The sequence below is a fragment of the Pocillopora verrucosa genome, chromosome 9 (genome assembly GCF_036669915.1).
Source record: "Pocillopora verrucosa isolate sample1 chromosome 9, ASM3666991v2, whole genome shotgun sequence".
NCBI classification, from domain to species: domain Eukaryota; kingdom Metazoa; phylum Cnidaria; class Anthozoa; order Scleractinia; family Pocilloporidae; genus Pocillopora; species Pocillopora verrucosa.
In genome coordinates this window covers 13,034,781-13,056,478 of record NC_089320.1, presented here as the reverse complement: position 1 = coordinate 13,056,478, position 21,698 = coordinate 13,034,781, and the positions used below count along the sequence as shown (strand labels likewise).

Below are 21,698 nucleotides of genomic sequence, written 5' to 3'. Positions count from 1 at the left end.
TGTAAGGGGAAGGCGGAATTACGCTGCCCCAAAAACAGCAACTGAACCCGGTTGGGTCTGTCCGCTTCGACTTATGGTGAGCAAAGCGACTTGACTTACCAGTACTATATGAAGATTTGCCTTTAGTGTATCGAGCTTGTGAACAATCAACATGTAAGTAACAGATCATTAAAATATGCTACTTGCAAAGCGATACACATGTGTAAATCCACTGGCTCAGAGAATAGCTGTTAAAGACAAGCCTTTTGTTAACATACTTGAGCTCGTTGTCATCGCAGTAAATGGTAACAGTCTGGTCGGTGGAGTAAGGATTTCTCAGCACAAACTCGAAAAACTCTACTCTACCGAATGACGGGTAGATTGTGTGGCTGGTCGTGATGTTCCCTGCTAACGAAGAGAGAATCCTCTCATGTCTGAGCTTCTCTCTGTTAAAAAAAAATACAAATTTTCAAACTAAGACCATTGTAAGAATAGGATGGGTGACGCCCCCCAGCCCCGCCACTGTTTGATTGAGAGTTTTTTATTTTTGAAGAAATATCGAAGGCAGATAAATAATTCTTATATTCCCTACGTTGCTTCGGGGAGGGGGGTGCGATTACGCAGTAACAATGTTTGGGAAGAGAGATAGTAGATAATTTCCTGGTTGTAAACTAGAAAAATCGGTGCAAAAGGGTCTATGTCAAGTCCTCCAGCCTATGAACCATCCCTTCCCCCCCCCAACTTTCCTTTCAAGCTACCTCAAAGTAAACAACCGGCAGGAAACATTTTAAAGAACTGCATTGTGATATCTGTTGGGATAAAATGACTTTAAAAACAGGTAAAGTTCTTGACTCAAATACTAACCTTTACCGAGTACAACTGACCTGTAAAGCTGAATGGTTTTAAGATCTCGAGTTCTTTGTAATTTCTCCTCTTTTTGAATCTGACAACAAGTAAAATATTGCACGAATATAATTGTAAACGAACATTTTGAAAGTAAACGCTAAATGCGGAGAGGCTTTAAGACAGTGGGACAAGACTAAAGGAAAACGTTATTCGTCTTGAAAAGTGCGTAAGACAAAAAAAATCTGAATTCCACAAACGCATGAGGCAAAAATCGACTTACTATCAAATTGCCCGTAGAGGTATCAGCTCCTTGGATCTGCCGAACTGCCTGCATTCTTTCAAGTTTTCTGTGTCAAAAATTAAAGCAAACGGTTCTAAAATTTCCAGGGGATTACGAAGTTTGTCGGAAAGATCACTACCCTAGTAAAATAACCGAGTTCAGTCGCAGGAACATGGAGTGACCGAGTCGCAACTGCTATCAGTTTTTCTTCTTCACTCCAAATGTCTCCATGAAAATTCTCTCTACTGTCTAACATACATTTGTTATCAATTTTGTTCTAACAATTTGGTGTTGGATCAAATGATAATCCTCTCGTTAATATGTTTTGCTATTCTCATCACTTGAATGTTGTGCCGCGTAGCACTGGGAACACAAATGGTGAAACAGAGAATTAACTCTGAAGTGTAAATTAAAGTGCTACTTAAACCCATGAATAACCCATAGGGCGTTAGCCCTAATTAAGGGAAACAGGGAACCACACGAGGCAAAGAAAAAATCTTTTGACCTCGGTGGGAATCGAACCCGGTAGATCTAATCCGGAGGTCGTGGGTTCGATTCCCACCGAGGTCAAAAGATTTTTTCTTTGCCTCGTGTGGTTCCCTGTTTCCCTTTATTAGGGCTAACGCCCTGTGGGTTATTCATGGGTTTAAGTAGCACTTTAATTTACACTTCAGAGTTAATTCTCTGTTTCACCATTTATTCTCATCACTTGTCTGCTTGATATTGTATAAATATTATAAGGAGAAATCTTGTCTTGGTCACTACTGGGAGTGAAACGGTTAAGAGGGTGGCGGTATTTCTTTTGGAACGAGCAAAAACCAACTTAGCAAAACCAAACCAAACCAATTTCAACATCCAATACGAAATTGATCTAGTTTATGGAAAGGAGGGAGATAATCAGACTACATTAAGTCTTACATCCACTTTATAAACCACCCAGTCAAATTATATCAGACGCACGAAAATACTTCACCAAAATACTAAAACTCAGCTAACCTTTTCCTAATGGCATCAGTTTCTCTGACTGGCTGATCATCTTTAGCTATCTTTTCCTGCCTGCTGAACAACACAGCTGAAAGTTCTGCGTCACATTCTGCCATTTGCTTGGCCTTTATTTTAGTACTTTTGTTTCCTGTAAATGGTATCGAGAAAGAGTCATTCCAAAGCAATAGAGCAGCAAGGCAAATCGAGCGAAAGCATAAGGAAGCGCCCCTGCAATCCTCCCTTAAGCCCCTTAGAAACACGCGTATAAAACCGCTGCATTTTCCGGATTTTAAACGCCTCCAAATTGCAATGGCTAATAAAAATTACCCCCTTGCTACACCATAACACGCTGACGCGATTAACCCTGGCTGGAGAGATCTGTATGAAATTAATTGGGTGATATCTTAAGACCTCAGGCATCTGAATCTCAAAGTGTACATGGCGAAAATTCCATGGAGAAACTCTTGCTAAGTCATTTAAATTGAGTGGTTTTTGATAGAATCTGCAAAGGTAAGCTTTTGTTTCATATACTTTTCACATTTACCAACAACACGCTCTGATAAGTGTTTGACAAGAGAACGCCCATCTGTGCTCTGGGAATAGCCGGACTCACTACTCACCAGTCAGTGTGTTAACTGCTCCTGTTTCTCTTACAGTTTCTGATATTACAACAGTGGAGAGCTTCTTGGGGACGGTTCCTGACAAAATATAAGACGACTGTAAAACTCTTTTTGCAAAGTGCTGTCATGAATGATGCCGAAGCGACCACGAAAGAAAATTATAAAGAACTTGAGGACAACTTCTCTTAAACGTCCATGAATTTCCGAAAAAAACTTGATTGGTTACATGTTGCCCATTGCCTAAAATAGCGACTGTCAAATTGTTCTTTTGTAAAAGTATCCAATCAAATCAATGACGAATATGTAACTGAAGGGAAGACGTACAATATAGTTCCGGTAAATCGTTATGCCGAGCTTAAGCACCGTCTACGGAATGGAGATATGTCAATGCGTATTTGTAATTTCACATATTATCAGCTCCCGGTATGTCACACTATTTTTTTTGGAGGGGGGGGGGGGGGCTGCTCTCTGTGGGGCCGAGATAATGAGAAATCTTTGGAAATTTTTCATCGCTTACCCAACTTTCCTTTCGGTCCTTCGCTGGTATGGCCAATGTTTGCAACTCGGAGATGCAGCTTGGCTTCTACCGCAGACTTAATGCCAGTTCGGGTCTGAGGAAGACAAGTGAACCATTTTCAGAGAGTTATTACTGTTGGGAACCTATAAGGGTTCATCAGCTTAAACGCGAACGAAAAGGAGTGAACTTGACGAGAATGGGTTGGGGCGAGGTAGTGCTGAAACTCGTTCCAATCTCTTCTCTTCTTTAGCCCTCGTTCCTTACCAAGAGAAGATCAGACAGTATCGAGCAATCTACTTTTAAAGTAACCAAATGAAGCGGTTGGAAATGTGACTGGATGTTACCAGTGGAATTTAGAACAATTATCCTTACCATGTCGCCACTTTGCATGGCTGCCTCTTCCGAAAATTCGGTGGAAACTACATCCAATTCATGCGCCACGATTACAGCTTCACGACCTTGACGTAATAAATGCTAAAATAAAACGTAAGAAAATGTTTTTAACTACAGCACTTCGTGCAAACGCTAGTCCACTAGATTACACTGGTGATTTTCCGTGCTTGGCCATTTCAGATTCACAGACTGGTCCGACTGCTCGCTCCATTGGTAGTATCGGAACATTTGGGACGAAACGGTTTAAAATTAAAACCATGTGGCCAACAGTACTTCCGTACATCCCCTTCCCCTTTTCAGCGTTAATAAGAGCCCTGGAAGAATTCAAAACAACGTTGCTTAGGGGGAGGGGGTTGGAGCTTGGAACACTTATCAGCATGAAAGCGTCCCAGCAACTTTTGACCAAAATTGTCGTTAGAATGAGATTGTGTCCATCAATCATACCTTGAGTTTCAAACTAGTCGAGCCTATAAGGAGAAGTGAGTCACCATCCCACACATCAATGTGCAATGATTGGCTCAACAGGTAATGACTGAACACACGGCCTTCTCCTGGCTGCATATATGAAGGGTCCAAGAAATAACGCAGCTGAAAGCAGAATTTGAATTAGCACGCTTCCCTTCTAATCGTTTTAAAACTCAAACCAAAGTAATCGAACGAGCAATCACTGCAAAGGTGCCTCTCTTCGTCTAAGAGTATAAGGAGATGAAAAAAAAACAAGGCGGGAAACTGGACGAATTGCAACTGAAGGGGGGTGGTATCCTAGGAAGGACTAACATCCCGTCTAGAGAGGGGTGGGGGAGAGAGATAATTATAGTTGTTGAAGAAACCGATACAAGCTGCGATATCCTTGAGGGTCAGTCTCGTCCATGTACATGTATATGGATACACATAATGTGCATTATAATATAATCGAGACGCGGATGTGGCGGCTTGCGTGTGAGAAAAAAAATTGCTTTAACTACTTGCGTGAAGTCAAGCCTTCCTTAGTTGCTGCTATTTCATTTCGTGCACCTAAAGCCTGTTAACAGCACATTAGTCATCTCTCACCATCAGGCCCGGAGATTCGTCAGAGGGCAAGCCGTCTTTGTTGAATTTTTGAAGCACACAAGGAATCCCATGAAATTGACCATCAGTGTCTTTGAGGTAGACTCTAAAAACGAATTCAATTGAAAATACGTATTCTAGCACAAATCAAAAACGACAAATTGGTACAAAGTGTAATAAAAAAAATTCATTTTCAACCGAATGACAGTTTAATTACAGACCTTTCAGTGGTAACTTGAGGAAATCGGTAAAATTGAAAGGAGAAGAAAGCGCTTCTGTTATAGCATCTGTTAGGATAAAAACAGATTATTTGTTTAAGTCTATGTTGAATTTCTTCACACTCCTTTCAGGCGCACGATTTCATGTCTTGTCAGTGGAGTACATCGTCTTAAAACGGAACATCGTGACCCAAATCATCAACTGAGGATTGCCTGACTTCCAATCAGTAAAATAAATATACAGTAATTTCTAAAGCAGAGAGAGAAACAACCTTTGAAAAGGTAAATTCCGTATAACGAGTTTCTTCGGCTGTGCGATTAGACTACAAACGCAATTATAAAGACGAGTCTGACATTTTACAACATTTTACCCGGGTAATCAACTCGCTGGACTCGACTTCACATACTTACAGGCTTTTCCTGGCTTGCGTCCAAAATAGGTCACTCGGGACAATTTTGTTTTGTTTTGGTTTCATTTTTGTTATCTGAATGGAGTAAGTGCGTGAAATAAGGTCTGCTCGTAGTCTCTTCCATACCTGGACAGAGCAAGAAACTGAATGACAATCTCGTTGCTCGGAAGTTGATCCACTGTTTCAGTATCTAAATGCATTGGTAATTCTTCTCTATGATCAATCACTTGAGGAGTGTTACCACGGCGGTCAGTGATGGACGGAAATCCAGCGCTAGAGAGCCGTGTATAAGCGGCACGGGTCATTGTTGATGGTGCACTGTACGATTAGAAAGAACAAAAAAACTTTGTATGAATGTTACAGTATCATGTCTTGTTAATATTGCGTATGGATGCATACAGACGTTAAGGCTTATTCCTCTTGATTTGTTATCCAGCTGGTTCTGATTGGCTTCATAAATGGACGATTTTTCACCACTCTAGACCACCGGATTCGATATCTCTAAAGTGCACTTTTCATATGAATATTTTGCTCAAACAATAAATCCTTTACTGCTGACTTAAAGTCTTCTCTCAAGATGGATGGATGTTAGTCTATTTTTTTTTTCAGAAAACTGCAAATGAAATGGGTCAGCGTCCTACCGTACTGACCTTACACTTGGTCATTGTTTCGTTTATCAAATAGGCGTTGCCTCTAGTTGATAGATTTACTTAAAGACAAGAATCGTGATTGACAATAATTCTAAAGATTGATTTAAAAGCGTTAGATTATTATGTTTCAAGTCCGTTTTTCACCGGAATCGAAGTTATTTTGTTATCATTTTTTCTGTCTTTAAATCCGCTCACCTGGAGAATCTGCTAACCTGTAAAGTGAGACTGTTGTAACGACCCGTCACAGAAGTAAGTTTACATTGAAGTTTTTTAATTTAGATACGAGATTAAGACTTGATTTACGTTTGTTCTGATTGCGAATTACAAATTTATTTCTTTTAGATCGAATAATTATTAAAACTTGGCTTGATATTATACGGTTTGTGGTGGTCATTTGATCTAACCAGTTCTGAGTAAGGAAACAGTCATAAACCCATACTAATCATTGTACACTCTCTTTAGTAATCAAGCATAAAGTAAATTTCTGTACTTCAAGATTGATGCACAGTTACGATCAACTTACCTGGCAGGACTTGTCCCTGGTTCAGTGAGGATAAGTGGAGAGTGTACAGTGCTCTGTGGTAACTCAGACAGGTGGATCACTGGGTCAGGTACACTGGGACGTATACCAGACGAGATGAACTGATAGCGAATAAAACATAAGGGCGTTACTCATAAGGGAAATACGCAAAGGCGTTACACAAGAAAGAGGACTATTTTTGTAAAACGGTGATTACGACTTCCTTGGCGTTTAGGATACTGTATCAAGGTGAGATAACTCAAATTTGTCCTGTGAACTGCGATTTTCCCTGCAGTGGGATCCTACTTGGTTGAGGCTTGCCTTTATCATCGGAATAATTAGAACCACCACATAAACAAGTGATTTGAAAAAGAAAACAGCCCAAACTTGAAAAAAGCACTTGAAATGGGGCCTTCTAAACATTTTCAAAACACCAATCAAGAGTAACTCTTGGAGAAATATTTTTGCAAGAGATATTTTTAATCGAACTGTTCAAGCTTGGGCAGAGAGTGTGTTTCGTGACGAGACCAAAAAACGGCTGAGAGGAAGCTTACCGTCTACGAGCAAATAACTTTAACCAGATTTAGTTTTTTTTAATAATAATGAGATGACTGCCGGTAGATACCAACTTTTCGCTACTTCTCTCAAATCTAGTAGTCGTAAATCTTTAAAAAAAATTGTATGACTGAATATTTTCTGTCCCTAATGGTGTCGTGGATTGGCGAAAGCTCAGATAAACTTGTTTCTAACTCGTTTTTAATTTTTACATTAGTTTAACGCCTCACTGGAAACTTTTTATAGGTACAATTAAGTGTCGAGTTGATTTTGTTCTAGCAACTTTATCCCTTAGTTTGAACACGCGGCTGTGATGCTATCGGGAAATAACTGGAGCAAACTCGCCGAGTGTGAGGCTCCAAGCGTCTCCAATCTTAAAAGCTTCTTCTTCAATGTGCCGTTGCTTTGCAGCTAAATCTCCTACAAATTATCCCTCCTTCTCTCTCTTTCTCTTTACAACTACCAAAAACCTCGTGCTTGCATTGTTCTTGCTTGTGTTTTTTTTCACCTTAGACTGAACTTGACGCCACACCTATCCCTATGCGAGATAGCGGCACCTACGACCGTGTGACAAAAAATCTGAAGAACCAATAGCTTCAAATCAGAGAGAACCTCCGTAAGAGGGAAATACTCACAGATGTGAGCCTCAAGCCGATAAAAGGGCCGAAAGTTTCGAGAAAATAAACAATCGAAACAGATGAAAAAAAATAAAACAATAACTAGAAACACTAGAAACATTAACAAATCGGGAACGGATTCCCAAGAACCTTAAAATAGCAATCGTAATTTTACCTACACAACAATACCTGAAAGAGTGGATCTCGAGGTGGCACGACAGGGTATTCTTCTCTTCCCCTAAATAAAGGTAAAGTAACGTTAAATCATATTCTCCCACTATTTAGGTAGAGTATTATTTTACTATAGATGAAATTTGGTTAGCATTACACTTACACTAGAGTAGTTACAATGTAGAACGTCTTCTTTCTTAATTACGCGAATCTTGATGCTTGATTCAGCAGCCTTGACCATGAAGATATTATTCGAGAAGCGCGAAAAATGCTAAACTTCTGTAGGTGGTTAAATTTTGCAAAGTGGCCTATTGTACCCTCAGGAAATGCACGCATAACCAGAACAGACACAGAAAACTCAAAATATCACGTTGATTCAGTTCATCTATTCATTTTGGCGCACTTTTCCTTCAGCAAGATTAAATAATTGGGCGGGTTTTGTATTTCGTTTTCTGTAAAAGCAAAAAAAAAAATCATTTCCGAATACTTTGCCATAGGAATACTTAAAACTGACTATTCAGGAATCGAACGAGGAACAACCGCATTTTTGGGTTACACTGAGACCACAATACAAGCAAAAATGTATTTCTTTTAACTGTTTAGAAACTGAACACTTGCAGACGGCAGGCGTCACGTTGCGTGATTAGGAGCCCTCGTTACTTGACGGTAACTCACTACAGTCGAACCTCGATTATCCGGACTTTTTTCTCTGGTCCAAATTTTTTCATGAAAATTAATTAGTTGCGATCTTGAAAACTCAAAGTCTCAAAAAGCCCAATAATCCTTTCAAAAGATGGTTGAAACAGCATATTATCCTGTGCGCTTTTCAAAATTCGAAAGTGCGAGGAGACAGAAATATTCTGATGCATTCAGCTGATATCTGATAGGCTCAATTGTTTTGTTGCCAAGTGAATTTCATGCTTGATTAGTTCCTTCCGCGTTTGTTATGTAAACAGGTAATTTAGTGTTAATAACTGGGTTGAAAACGTAAATTAGCCACCGTAAAGAGTAAAAAAGCTGACGTTTCGAGCGTTAGCCCTTCGTCAGAGCGATTGTGACCGATTCCGAGAACACCTTCGCGACGTGGAAAGAAATGACAAGGACGCATCCAAACCAGTCGCTAAACACTTTAATCTTCCTAATCATTCTAAACAGCATATGGCAGTTTGCGGCCTTTCCTTACATCTAGGCAGTTCGGAAAGCCCTACAACACTAGAACAAAAATTTATCTTCCAAATTGGCACCCTTAATCCCCACGGAATCAATGAGCGCTTTTCATTCAACTAATTTATTCCTGTTTTCCCGTCACCATATTCCCACCAATGGCGTAGCTCCACTTTCTGCATATAAACCCACACACAACCCACAATTCCTCCAATCGCTCTGACGAAGGGCTAACGCTCGAAACGTCAGCTTTTTTACTCTTTACGGTGGCTAATTTACGTTTTCAACCCAGTTGTTAACACTAAATTAACCACTATACTCTCCCACCGACGCAGCACCACAGTTTCTTTAGAAACTTACCCCTTTATTCATTTGTTATGTAAACACACATGCGATCGATCGTAAACTTAAATCAAAAACACGTCTACGAAGCGAAAGCGAGCTGTTCTATCGATGAAAGATAACCAGATAGTTATTTCACGTTTGGATAAAGGAGAGAAAGGAACAAATTTAGCTCAAGAATTTGGCATCAGCAAGCAGCAGATCTCAGACATACGGAAGAACAAAGACAAGATCCTAAAATTTACTGACAGCATCGAGACAAGCGAAGGATTAAAACGAATCATTAATATTCATATTTTCGATTACCCAGACTATTTACCGAGGTCCCGACGAGTCCGAATAATCGAGGTTCGACTGTATGAAGTATTGACAACAGTTAGCGATCGAGCTTAGCTAATGTCGACAAAATCAAAACAAACGAAAAGGGAACTATTTCCCACGACGAGAGACAGCAGCAGTGAGATTGAAGCTGCTGCTGTCTGCAAAGGACCCCAAACGAAAGAGTCTGCTGTAGATGGTATCACACAAAAGCCCGAAGCCGTTCAAATAAAGGAAGATGAAGAGAAACAAGATGGCGAATGGCCGGAAAACCCTACAGGGGAAACGGAAGAACTCGATTCTACGACAGACGAATGTAGTGAGGCAGATAGCAGCAGTGAGATTGAAGAGTCTACTGCAAGTGGTATCACGCAAAAGCTCAAAAACTTTCAAATAGGGGAAGATGAAGAGAAACAAGATGGCGAATGGCTAAAAAACCACACATGGGAAACGGAAAAACCCGATTCTACGCTAGAAATGAAAGCAACTGTTTCCAATTCACCCTCCTACCCTACATCTAGCAAGTGGACAAAGAATGAAGCTAATACGCGTGTGGATCTGGCTGAGATATATTCGAATCTCCCCTCCTACATAGAAGACGTAATGAAAGGGAGTATCAACAGTTGTCGACAAGAACTCGAGTGGGTACTTAAAACACCAGGTTCCGAAAAGCTTACCGTCAATACTCCCCACATCTTAGAAATTAAAAACGAGTCCCTCTCCCCAAAAGACCGAAAAGTTTTAACGAAAATAGACGAAAAGTATACGGCGTCGTCGTTACCCTCGTCACCTGAAGATCCAGCGGTCAAAAATTTCTACTACTTCGATTGTGAGCATGTGCTTAAAATGTATGTACCTAGTAGCAATTTATCATGGTTCCAGACTCAGACTAATAGGCACACGAGATGGATTCAAAAAATAATAAGTAACGACTACATTGGGAAACGATGGGTGTTTATACCATCTTTCCGCCGGGCGCAGATTGCGTTGTTACAATGGCCCCATGATGAGGTTATGAATGATGACTCCACCATTAGGATTCTCGTAGTACGGCCTTCGGAGTTTGATGCGTATGTGAGATACTGTGGGCCTCACTTTCCTGTGATCAGACTCCCACAGGATGAGATCGGAGTAGGATATGCCCGCTACTGGATCCAGAAAATCGCACTGCGCTTAGAGTTGCAATTTATTTGGATGATTGACGACAGTATAAAATACTTTGTCGAATATGATCCAAACAAGAAACCGCCTCAAGGTTCATACAAAAAATCCAGAAAGCGTAAATTTGGGCTTGTTTTCGAGCGAATTGAGAAGTTTGTCAAGGAAACAGCCGACGAAAAGGTTCCCATTGTAGCTATGAGCCCAAGGAGATTCTACGTTCGTAAACTATTGCAGGAACCATTCGTCTGTAAACCGCCACAAGTTGCAGTGTACCTTAACTTAAGGAAATTACAGGAAAAGCATGTATACTATAGACCGGAACTTAAAACACTTGAGGACATGATATTTGGATATGAGTGCGAGCAGCGCAATTTGAAAGTTTTCATGGACAACCGCATTCATTTGTATGACCAGCGGTGGAAAGATACAGGAGCAAGTAGCCCATCTGTCAAGACAAACAACCAAAGAAGTTAATTTGTCAACAAACAAACAACCCAAAGTAGTTAATCTGTCAACAAAGAAACACCAGAAAGAACTTCATCTGTCAACAAACAAACACCAGAAAGAAGTCCATCTGTCAACAAACAAACAGCCCAAAGTAGTTCATCTGTCAACAAACAAACAGCCCAAAGTAGTTCATCTGTCAAGAATTCAAGATCTCACAATAGTTAGTCACTTAAAGCTGGGTTTGACCGTACAACTTCAGCCCCCCTAAAATACACGGGAAGTAATTAGAGAATAGCAATTCAGGGAAACATTTGAAAAAGATATGAATTCATGCTGATTATCCATACAAGTCCTATGATGGCAAAAACTAGCAACCCTCCAATGACAAATTTCTTCTTCCTTGTTCAACAACTGATTTGACTCGGATTGATTTTTTAGTGTAAGTCTGTCAGTGTACTCAGCCATGCTGGTGTACAAATCCTAACAATTTTCCACTACCTAGCATCAGTATGTCCTTAAAATTTTAGTTTTAGGGTCATTGCCTACACTGTAATGGTTTGCTGATGATCACTTCAAAATTATATGTTGTGTCAGACCAATCCTTTACAATCAAGTGTCTGAATTGAGCACCTTGATGTAGACCATCTAAAAGATATTGTTGATACACATATTTGCACAAGTCTGTATGAGAGGGAGTATAGCATGTAGAACCAACCCCATAAATGGTTGTAATTTTTTCCAATTTGAAATTACATTTTCTTTGCAGAAACAGCACAATTGATTAAATAAAACCTTGGGAGAGGCGTCGATCTAAGCACCTAGGTTCAATCTCATTTTTAGTTACATACTAGTGAGAGTCCTTAACTTTTAAAGGCCATTTTGGAACAGGGTCTGTTTTTGATCACTATCATTAAAAATTCCCATAGCTTTACCTGTTTGCTGGTGGAAGTGGAGGTCTTGATGCCACACCAGGCATGAGTGACATTCCTTGATGTCCAACCCCTGGGGTATTACTGACAGAACCAAACATTCTTCCAGCATTATCAAAGGGGCTTGGGGAGGGAAGACCAGGGGAGGTAGGCACCCCAAGCATCTGAGATCCTTGAGTTGAGGAGCGTAAACTGCTTCCTCTCCTGCGCTGCTGGGTGAACAGAAACTTTACTACTCCACCAGACTTGGGTGCCTGAAAAAGACAAAGTTGAGGTATCGTATACTATAAGTTACCAACAAGTGTTGTAGTCAGTTCAACAAGTTTTGTAGTCAGTCAGTAGTCAGTTACTACGAAGATCACTTTCATATTCAAGTTTTGTAGTCTCCAACCATTTGGAATATATTGGCTTCAGTAGCATTCAGAAACTAGAAGTAATTGTTATTACTCCTACACAGGTTGTTAGTCTGTACCATGTAGTCAGCCAGGTTTTCTTTTTTTTTTTAAAGTCATACTGATAGTTCACTGGTATCCATTTTTCATAACTGACCTTGGTTGTTTTACAGATGCACAATGCATTTTTTACATAGTTTCCATCTTTTTACAAATCAAAGTCTTTAGCATTATTTACTAAAATAAAAATTTAGCTAGAGATCAACATGTATTTATCAATTTTGAATAAAAACATAGGTTTTAGAATAGTTCTTAAAGTAAAATTTGAACAAAAAAATAAAATTCTAACACAACATATGTGATGTTCTTCCTTCAAATCATACCAAGGAAATGACCAAAAAAAATAGATATTTTAGGAAGGAACTTCAGGATGGGAGTATGGCAGAGTGGTGAACATGTTGCAAAATCTAGTTTCAAGACTCAATCATTTTTCTGACCACGTACAGGGTTGGGTTTCGTTTCGTTTCGTTTCGTTTCGTTTCGTTTCGTTTCGTTTCGTTTCGTTTCGTTTCGTTTCGTTTCGTTTCGTTTCGTTTCGTTTCGTTTCGTTTCGTTTCGTTTCGTTTCGTTTCGTTTCGTTTCGTTTTGTTTTGTTTTTTTTTGTTTTTGTTTTTTTTTTTGGGGGGGGGGTAATTTCCCAGTTCAATGCCCTGGGCATGCATATGTAAATGGACAGTTGGTTTTCACTTGTGTATTTGCCTTTGATCATTTGGCAAAGTGCCTGCAAACCAGTTCCTTTGAAAAACTTTTAAGTTTATTTTTAAGAACTGAATATTGATTAGCAGAGTTTACTTCAAATACCCTTCTATCTTGTCCAACTGCAATATTGTGCAGTGATTTAGACAGTTGGTGTTTTTCTTTTGTAAAAAAACAAACTGTTTGACAGGTTGATTACACTAATAGGTGATTTGCTTCAAAGGGGAAAAAAATGGATGACATTTTAGTAATGAATGCACAAAAATAATCAAAAAGCAATTGGATGATAAAGAATTTATTAGATGCTTTGTATACTCATTCATTGTATTTTGACTCACCCAGAGGGCTTGTCAAAATACAGTACAACTCAAAAAAAATACTCAGCAATACTACACACTAAAATGTCTAATCACATGTACATGTCTTTATTCCAAAAGGCACAACAGAGAAGATTCATTAATTATGCATACCTTCTTCCCAGGTGGTTGCGGTAGTTTTTTAGCAAACACCAGCTTATCACCTGGGAAACCTTCGCAACCTCCAGTAAGTTCCAATGAGGTCTCCCTCTCCTCTGGGCTTCCACTCTCAAATGGAAGCCATAAAGCCCACTTAAGTGTTACAGTCTGGTTCTGGGACCGCATCAGGCTGCCAGACAGAGAGGGCTAAAAGATTGACATGAGAGTGGACAGAAAAAGTAAGCCACACCATCATTTTAACAAAGTTTAACTAATATCCTGGTTTTAGACAATTAGTTTCCCACAATTTATTTGTATTTTGGTTCCAACTGGATTCTAATAAATCCTTCTCAAGTGTTAATAGTATGCCTTTGTCACACTCTTCACAAACATCAACATTAGGATGAAATATTTAGCTAAATTGATAATGGTTAAGAATGCAGATTTGAAAAGCAAGCAATAAACTTTGTGACAATTGTAAGTAAGCAGCCCTTGGTTTCTAGGAATGGTACTCCAGATACTAGCTGGATGGAGGCTAAATGATCTCAGTAAAAAACTACAAGAAAATAACAGCAACAACAAAATAAAAATCAAACAAACCAAAAACTCTCCAACTTAGGACCACATAAAGCTCAAAAACAAATAACAGTCTTCCTATCTACTGAACCAAAAAACCAAGTGTATTAACAAACCTTTTTACGTTTGGTCTCAATTAGTGGCTGAGCAAATGGTTCAGACAGAACATATTCTAGTTCAAAGATAATAGCAAACAATGGATGATGAACAAGCTCCTTCAGTTCCAGTCGACTGCGAAGGGCCAAGGAGAGGATTTTTCCTACAAAAGAGAAGTAAATTAGAGGGAAAAAAGACAAAATACATTCATTCCTCATCAGTACAAAATAATTGGCAAATTCAGGAAAATGCAGAAAGCTGAACAATTAAATACAGGGCAAATATCAATGCCTCACAAGTATACAGCATGTACATGACTATGTGTTTGCCAAATAACTAAGTGCTACATGTATATGCAGTACTGATATTTGGATGAAGACAATTATTTACCTCTTAAAGATGACTGTGAAGCAGGTGATTTTCTTCCAGATTTACCACCTTCATACTCTGGTTCAAGGTACACTATGTGAGGTTCACTTACATATTTCCATCCATTGTGTACTGAGACCTTTGAACATGCAGAAAAATTTGTATCACATGAAAACAACAAACACAGGGAAGGTTAAATACATGAAGTTTGTACAAATGCCTCTAGTTATATGCTTTGTCATGGTGTGGTTTAGGCAAAGAAAATAGCAACTCCTTCATGCAGTTTAATTGGAGTAGACAAAATCATTACAAACAAATGAGTCAGAGTAACTCATTAATATTTGACAATGCACCTTAAAATTATCAAAAAACAAAATCATGATCACACATACAAAGTTGACAAACCTTTAGTCTTCTCTCCACAATTGAAATCTGCAGTCCATCATCAGGTATAATATTGTTCTAAAAGGAATTTCATGAAATGAATAAATTCTCCTTATAGTGACAGTGAATGTGTGAGCAGTTAACTCCTTCACTTCTCTCTATCATTCCCAGATAATTATCACTTTCACTGTGCTGCACAAAACATCTCTAGTCAGTCATACATTAATCAGAATTAACTATAATCACAATTTATTAGTAACTGTTTGAATTTCGGGGTGCAATTATGTTTAATGGAGTTGGTAGAAAGTCTTTGTACTATATGGCCCTGTAAGTAAGTGGTGATCTATGGAAGAGCAAAAGTGCCAGATTATAAAAACCAGAGAAGTACCCTGTGTAGCCTATCCTGATTGAATGTTTGCTGAAGTTCATCTTCAAACTCTTCAACTGATGGATACAGCATAATACTCAGCTGCAAAGTGATCAGTACTATCATTAACAAACAACAGTGTCCTGGTGTGCTTAGGGATCTTCATTTCATGGCTTACATGTAGGTCTGTCCGAGTAAGGCTAACAGCATACAATTAAAAAATGATGCAATGGCACTCTTGCCTTATTTATCCACAAGGCTCAAAGTAAAATTTCTACCACTCAAAAGGGAACCACAATGTAATAAGTCAAGTTTATGAGACCTCTGTCACTGACATTAAATGTTAATGAGGACTGTATGTAACTGGATAATTTCCACAAAATAACAAACTCTAAAGCATTACAAGCAGGGCATAATTATAGTAATACTTCTAGACACTTTAAACTACAGAAAACAGGGATGATTTCCACTCTAGAAAGTGGAAAACAATTCATGTCCCAAGCTTTTAAATAAGAATCAGAGCAGATGGAAAATGCAAAGGGAAGTACCGGTAGGTGGGAATTGATCACTGGTGCTAGTACTCTGACTTCTAGGTGCAGCCCAGGAGCATGCCATCCTGAGCATGTTTTAAAGTTTGGGTCTCTTAGAAGGCATTTCCTGTATTCTGGAACTAGAATAAGGCATAAGTTTGAAGCTCATGTTCTGTACAAAATTTCTCTTACACTTGCAAAAAACTTAAATAAGTGCTAAAAAGAGGGTCAGGGAAATCATGTGAAGTGGACAACAAATTTAGCCATCTACTGGCCCTTGTTAGATGCCCTAGTGTCAAGACTTAATACAATGCAAAATAATGTTTTATTTTGAGCTGATACCTTATTAACAAAACTTGGTGTAGTTTTAGCAAGCCTGGGTTTCTTCAGAATATCTACTATTCCAGACCCTAACAAGTAGTAAATTGAAATATGCATTAGCCATGTAACAAAGCACATTGATGAGTAGCACAATCACCATACCCACTTCCGTAACATGTATGGAAAATGTGAAAATTGCTAGTTTGGGACAAAATCACTTCTTTAGGTCTGTTTTAAATTCACATTTACTATTACAACTGATTTATTTCAAACTATTTTATTTTTGTCACATTTGATTCTAATTTGTATTTACCCATAATCCCTTGTGGGTGTGGTCTTTTTCACAAATAATCAATTTCGAGTTCACTGACACAGTAAAAAGTAGAAATAATAACATTTTGTATTACATTGAGGCTAGTATCTCCCTAGTGAGATCAACTGGCACTCTAAAAACTGACTTTCTGCTTCTTTTTACAACTTGAAGATCACATCACCATTTTTCTATTGAAAATTCAGCTCTCTTTTTGCGATTCTTTTCATTATATTTTAGATTCCTTAGCCTATTCTTTTCCTGCTTTTTCCTCCTCTACTCTTTGATCCTCGCAAGCTTTTCTTCCTTTTTGTTAACCATACCTCTTGTCAAGTGCACTTGAAGCGATATTTACGGATGGCTAAATCTCAGAAAAATTATTGAGCTTGAAGACTCCCGACATAGCGCTTTTGGTGGCATTTGTAGCGAGACTCCGTTCTCAATATGGCGTCAACATGGTAAAAAGCGTAGCGACTCGGTCAAAAGTGAATATTTTGGCCGTTTCTAAAGATATGGACCCGAAAACTTGGAAATGACAAGAGAAACTTATGAGCATTGAAGTGTAATCGATTTTGAAACCCGACTTTGCCGTGTTTGAAGTATAGTAGCGAAGGAGCAGGTAAGTTGATGAAAAATATTATTGCGTAATCAGGTTTTACAAAACCGTAGCGACTGTTTTACACTGATATTTCTCCGTTTATAGTCAATCCTTTAGACTGATTTTTCGCTATTTTAGAACACCAAGTATGAGCATTTGGTTAATGTGTTTTTGTTCCCACAGGATTCCAGTTCAGTCATTCTACGGACAACAACTTGGTGTACTTCCAAATTCTGAAACCCAGCGTTACACAAAGGATACTTAAGAATGATAAATCTTTTCTATGCGTTTTAATAAACTTGAAATGTCAAAGTTTTTCTCAAATGTAGTGTTTATTGTGTGTTATCATTAGGTGTAATTTGTTTGCTCAAACGAGCTTTCTTTCAGTGAAAAATGTATTTAAAAAATTTTACCACTGAGATTGTGTTACGCGTTACAACCAAAATTGGCTCGATTTTTCATCTTTCACGGGTATTTTCTCAAAGACAGCAATGTGGTTTTCTGATTTTTTGCTTTTACTATAATCAATAAGAACAACTTTACCTGTAAGCAAAGATTTGGCTTCAATGAAAATGTAAGACAGAAGAAATCATTGAAAGTTTGCAGTCAACCCCCTATGGGCATGGTGATTGTGCTACTCATCATTATTGTTGCAAATAGAAAAGCTGCATTTTCATTCAGCATGATATTTAATTGAGAAAAGTTTTAAAGAAAGCTTTACCATCAGCTTGTGGCTCCAAAATTCCTGGCACAAAGTCATCACCACTCATGATGGCATTTTCAGGAATCAGGTGAAAAACCTTTTCCAAGGGTGGATGGATTTGAAGAACAAAACTCAGGGTGCATGCCTCTATCGGGAGTAGACTGGATGATTCTTTAAAGAAAATGAAAAATGACACAACTACTTCATAAAAGAATAAAAGCCCCTTCAAACGGTCAGGATAGTTGATGACAGTTTCAACTATCAAGCACATTTGAACATGAACTATCATGCACTTTCATTGACTATCGTTCAAATTCAAAATGATCTTTGACAATAGCTTTTGCCCTTTGAACAAGCAGATGATAGCAAATGATATTTTTTTGGTCAGCAGTTTTGCCAAAAATAGGCTCAAATAGAAATGGCAAATGGTAAAATGACTAAAGTAGCCCCCACAATTCTGCAGAATGTCTTGCAATTCATTCTGATCATCTCCTAGTAGGTTTCACTATCTTCAGCTCACAACTTCTTGACTAAAATTTCAAATGCAACTGAAATTGCTGACCTCAGCACATCTCATACTTGTTTAAAATTACACGACCTCTTTGCATGATTTTGTCAACTATCATCGTCTATCATGAACCGTTTGAACGCAAACATAATAGTCAATAACAGTGACCAAAAGTTGAAACTACAGTATAATTGACTATCATCAACTATCATGATCATTTGAACAGGGCTTAACTTCCAATGTTATTTTGATAAACAGCAATATGTAAAACACAACACTAAAAAGGATTAGCATCATAAATTTTGTAAAACAATGAGAAGTAATTTGAATAATTAGGGCCATGACCACCTCATAACAAATTTTAAAGCTATAAAAAATATATTTTATACATACATTGGAATTTTGCAAAATTTTACTAATTGCAAGTGTATACTTGGTTTCAAAAAGTCTTCCATACTTTCATCATGAATATATATGTTCATGTTGTTACCCACTTTTTAAGTTACACCCCTTACTGGCCAGCTCCAACAAATGGAGAGCACTGTAAGTTTGGATAATGCAATTGCATGTACCTACCTTCAATTGTTTCAGAGATACATAACAGACCAGCAGGTGACCCATGGTACAAAGGAATGCTATTTTATGAGGAAAAATAAAACAGCAAGCAGAAATTAAAATATACACTCGAGACCTTTCTTAACATTCAACACTGAAATACAATCCCAATGAAATAGAAGGTCAAACAACAATAAATTACATTAGTTTGCAAGCAAAAAAAATTTAAGGTTAAGAATTCCATTTTGCACATTTATTAAGTTTTCCATACTTAGTTAAGTTTGATCCAAGCTGTTTTAACTAGTCAACCACTGCATCTAACTAACCTTTTTGGAGTGGATTGGCCTGAAGTTGTTTCCGATAATTCAGAGAGTCTGTCAAAAATTCGTATTAGAGTCCATCCACAACCAAAACTTTGACCATTCACTGTGAATTTGAAAATAAAGTTCATTTGATAATCATAAAACAATAAAAAAAATGTTTTTCTAGACAAAATTTGAGTTTGAAGGTTATAGTACTACACCTGTACAAAAATTGAGTGAATCATTATTATATTGATGTTCTTTACATGTTTCAAAGGCAAACTGTGTCATTAGTGGCATAGCCTTTTATGTTAAATGATATAAATTGTCCTTGTCCAATGTTTTACTATTTAGCTACTTAACCCTTTAACTCCTATGAGTGACCAAGACAGAATTTCTCTTCACATTATCAATACAATATCAAGCAAACAAGTGATAAGAATAAAGAAAAATATAAATTAGAGGATTATAAGTTGATCCAAAACCAAACTATCCAAACTAACATCACAAGAACTGTCTGACAGATAGTAAGGAGAATTATCAATAAGATCTTTAGAGAAAAATATAAATTAGAGGATTATAAGTTGATTCAAAACCAAACTCCCCAAACTAACATCACAAGAACTGTCTGACAGATAGTAAGGAGAATTATTAATGAGATCTTTGGAGTTAAAGGGTTAATTGCTTTATTTCTGCATTTAATTTTACAATTTGAGGTTTCAAGGTTACATTACCTTCCCCAATAACTTCAACCACCCCAACACATGTGGTATCATGTAAAGAGGAGTAAAGATATACTGCCTGTTAAACAAAAATAGATTTTCTGTTAATAAAATGTCAATACATAATAATTTAAATAGTTAGATAACTTAAAAGAGTTCACTGTGATCTTTTGCTTTACAATTAATTACCCTGAGCACAAATTAAAACTAATCATCATAACAATGTAGCAATATGTAGCGAGTTATTATGACACAAAAACTTTAATTTCCCCAAAATAGTGAACCAGTCATTACATGATTGTGCAATTCTCTCAGTTCATATCTACACCATGATTGTTCAATTTTGCAGGGGGCATTTCACTGTATGGCCTGCTAAATTCAAAAGTTTGTTTGAATTAAAAGCCTCCTCCTCTTTTTTGAGCTCAAAAATAAGATAAATATCTTAGTACCCTTGTTTTCTTGGACTGTACTGTAGGTTACAGAACCTTACGCTTGGGCTATAAATCCAAGCAGAAAAACTCAGTCCCTTGCTAGCATACAGTATAGACCTCAAACACAGTTAATAGGGTCTTTCTAGGTGCATTTTCTTCTCCTTTCCTTTGGAAGAAAATGACATTATACCTCCTCAAAGACAATTTTGTGCCTGCCATTCTCCTTTCCACTACTTGGAAAAAAGGGTCCAAGCCATGTGCTCCCAAAGAAACATTTATAAGCTGCATCATACAGTGTCAATCGCAACTGGAATTCTATGTCTTGGGAAACAACATCCTATAAAAATAGAGATAAAATAAAGGAAATATTTCCCCATAACCCTATAATATTCTAAAACAAAGCCAAAGTCTCAAAGTAATCAATTGTTTGCCATTGTTTTTTTGTTTGTTTTTATCCAAGCACTGTATAGTGAAGTATTGGGTTACATGGAAAACTTGCGAAATAGAAAAAGGATTTTACAGTAACTACATGCACTTCCCAAGGCAATGATTATTAAAAAAAAGTATCATTGATAATACTAGTAGTAATAACGCAAGCTTTTGTCATGAAATCAACCTAGACACTGATCTGAAAACAAGGCTTTATTTATTCTAAAAAAATTGTTGGGATCAGCTGTTGGTCAGAAATTGAATAGTAAAGGTTAAAAATATAATCATTGCATGGAACATTTTTTTAAAAAGCAAAACGAAGAAAGTAACAAGAACGAACAGGAAACAGTGATAATCTAGACACTACATTTTTTTCCAAAATATGACGGCCAAGAAGCACGCAAGAGGGCAAATAATACTGATGCGAAGGTTTTCTGTTGCTCTGTGCAAAAAAATAAATCAATTCTAAAGTAAAGGTCACAATAACCTTAACGAGCTTCATATTATGACCTCAACTAAAATTTGCTTGCGTTACTGCCACGGCAACAAACTTACATAAACTTGAGGTGGAGATATACCAATCACGGACTTGAGAACGAGACAAAATGGAACACTGGCCTTGGAGTGAGACCCTGATTTCCGTCGATTCGGATGAACTGGAATGAGACGGTTGTTTTCGAAAAATTCTGGCCAATTTTCTTCCTGTTCTTCCTCCGCCATAACAAA

The 21,698-nt window shown here is 37.8% G+C and overlaps 2 protein-coding genes across 2 annotated transcripts in view; one reads left to right on the top strand and one right to left on the bottom strand.

The window, feature by feature from the left end:
- Window positions 1-21,698, bottom strand: part of LOC131798906 (nephrocystin-4) — a 27,953-nt gene extending 6,255 nt beyond the window's left edge. Inside the window, exons 1-26 of the mRNA XM_059116571.2 lie at window positions 21,528-21,698; window positions 20,734-20,880; window positions 20,125-20,191; window positions 19,415-19,514; window positions 19,110-19,168; window positions 18,044-18,196; window positions 16,436-16,503; window positions 15,585-15,665; window positions 15,218-15,274; window positions 14,834-14,951; window positions 14,464-14,606; window positions 13,787-13,978; window positions 12,172-12,422; window positions 7,826-7,874; window positions 6,468-6,586; window positions 5,421-5,612; window positions 4,888-4,953; window positions 4,670-4,772; window positions 4,064-4,207; window positions 3,599-3,700; window positions 3,227-3,320; window positions 2,710-2,787; window positions 2,102-2,237; window positions 1,106-1,172; window positions 864-922; window positions 258-425 (exon numbers count right to left, since the gene is read on the bottom strand). Coding sequence (XP_058972554.2) covers window positions 258-425; window positions 864-922; window positions 1,106-1,172; window positions 2,102-2,237; window positions 2,710-2,787; window positions 3,227-3,320; window positions 3,599-3,700; window positions 4,064-4,207; window positions 4,670-4,772; window positions 4,888-4,953; window positions 5,421-5,612; window positions 6,468-6,586; window positions 7,826-7,874; window positions 12,172-12,422; window positions 13,787-13,978; window positions 14,464-14,606; window positions 14,834-14,951; window positions 15,218-15,274; window positions 15,585-15,665; window positions 16,436-16,503; window positions 18,044-18,196; window positions 19,110-19,168; window positions 19,415-19,514; window positions 20,125-20,191; window positions 20,734-20,880; window positions 21,528-21,692 — 2,978 coding nt within the window. The 5' untranslated portion in view covers window positions 21,693-21,698. The remainder of the gene's footprint in view (window positions 1-257; window positions 426-863; window positions 923-1,105; window positions 1,173-2,101; window positions 2,238-2,709; window positions 2,788-3,226; window positions 3,321-3,598; window positions 3,701-4,063; window positions 4,208-4,669; window positions 4,773-4,887; window positions 4,954-5,420; window positions 5,613-6,467; window positions 6,587-7,825; window positions 7,875-12,171; window positions 12,423-13,786; window positions 13,979-14,463; window positions 14,607-14,833; window positions 14,952-15,217; window positions 15,275-15,584; window positions 15,666-16,435; window positions 16,504-18,043; window positions 18,197-19,109; window positions 19,169-19,414; window positions 19,515-20,124; window positions 20,192-20,733; window positions 20,881-21,527) is intronic.
- On the top strand, window positions 9,021-12,913 carry LOC136283212 (uncharacterized). Its single transcript, XM_066171658.1, has one exon. The coding sequence runs from the start codon at window positions 9,710-9,712 to the stop codon at window positions 11,264-11,266; it is 1,557 nt and encodes a 518-aa protein (XP_066027755.1). The 5' UTR covers window positions 9,021-9,709; the 3' UTR covers window positions 11,267-12,913.

What these genes read in the sequence shown, in the direction of transcription:
- LOC136283212 (XM_066171658.1), top strand. Translation starts at nt 9,710, where the DNA reads ATGTCGACAAAATCAAAACAAACGAAAAGGGAACTATTTCCCACGACG.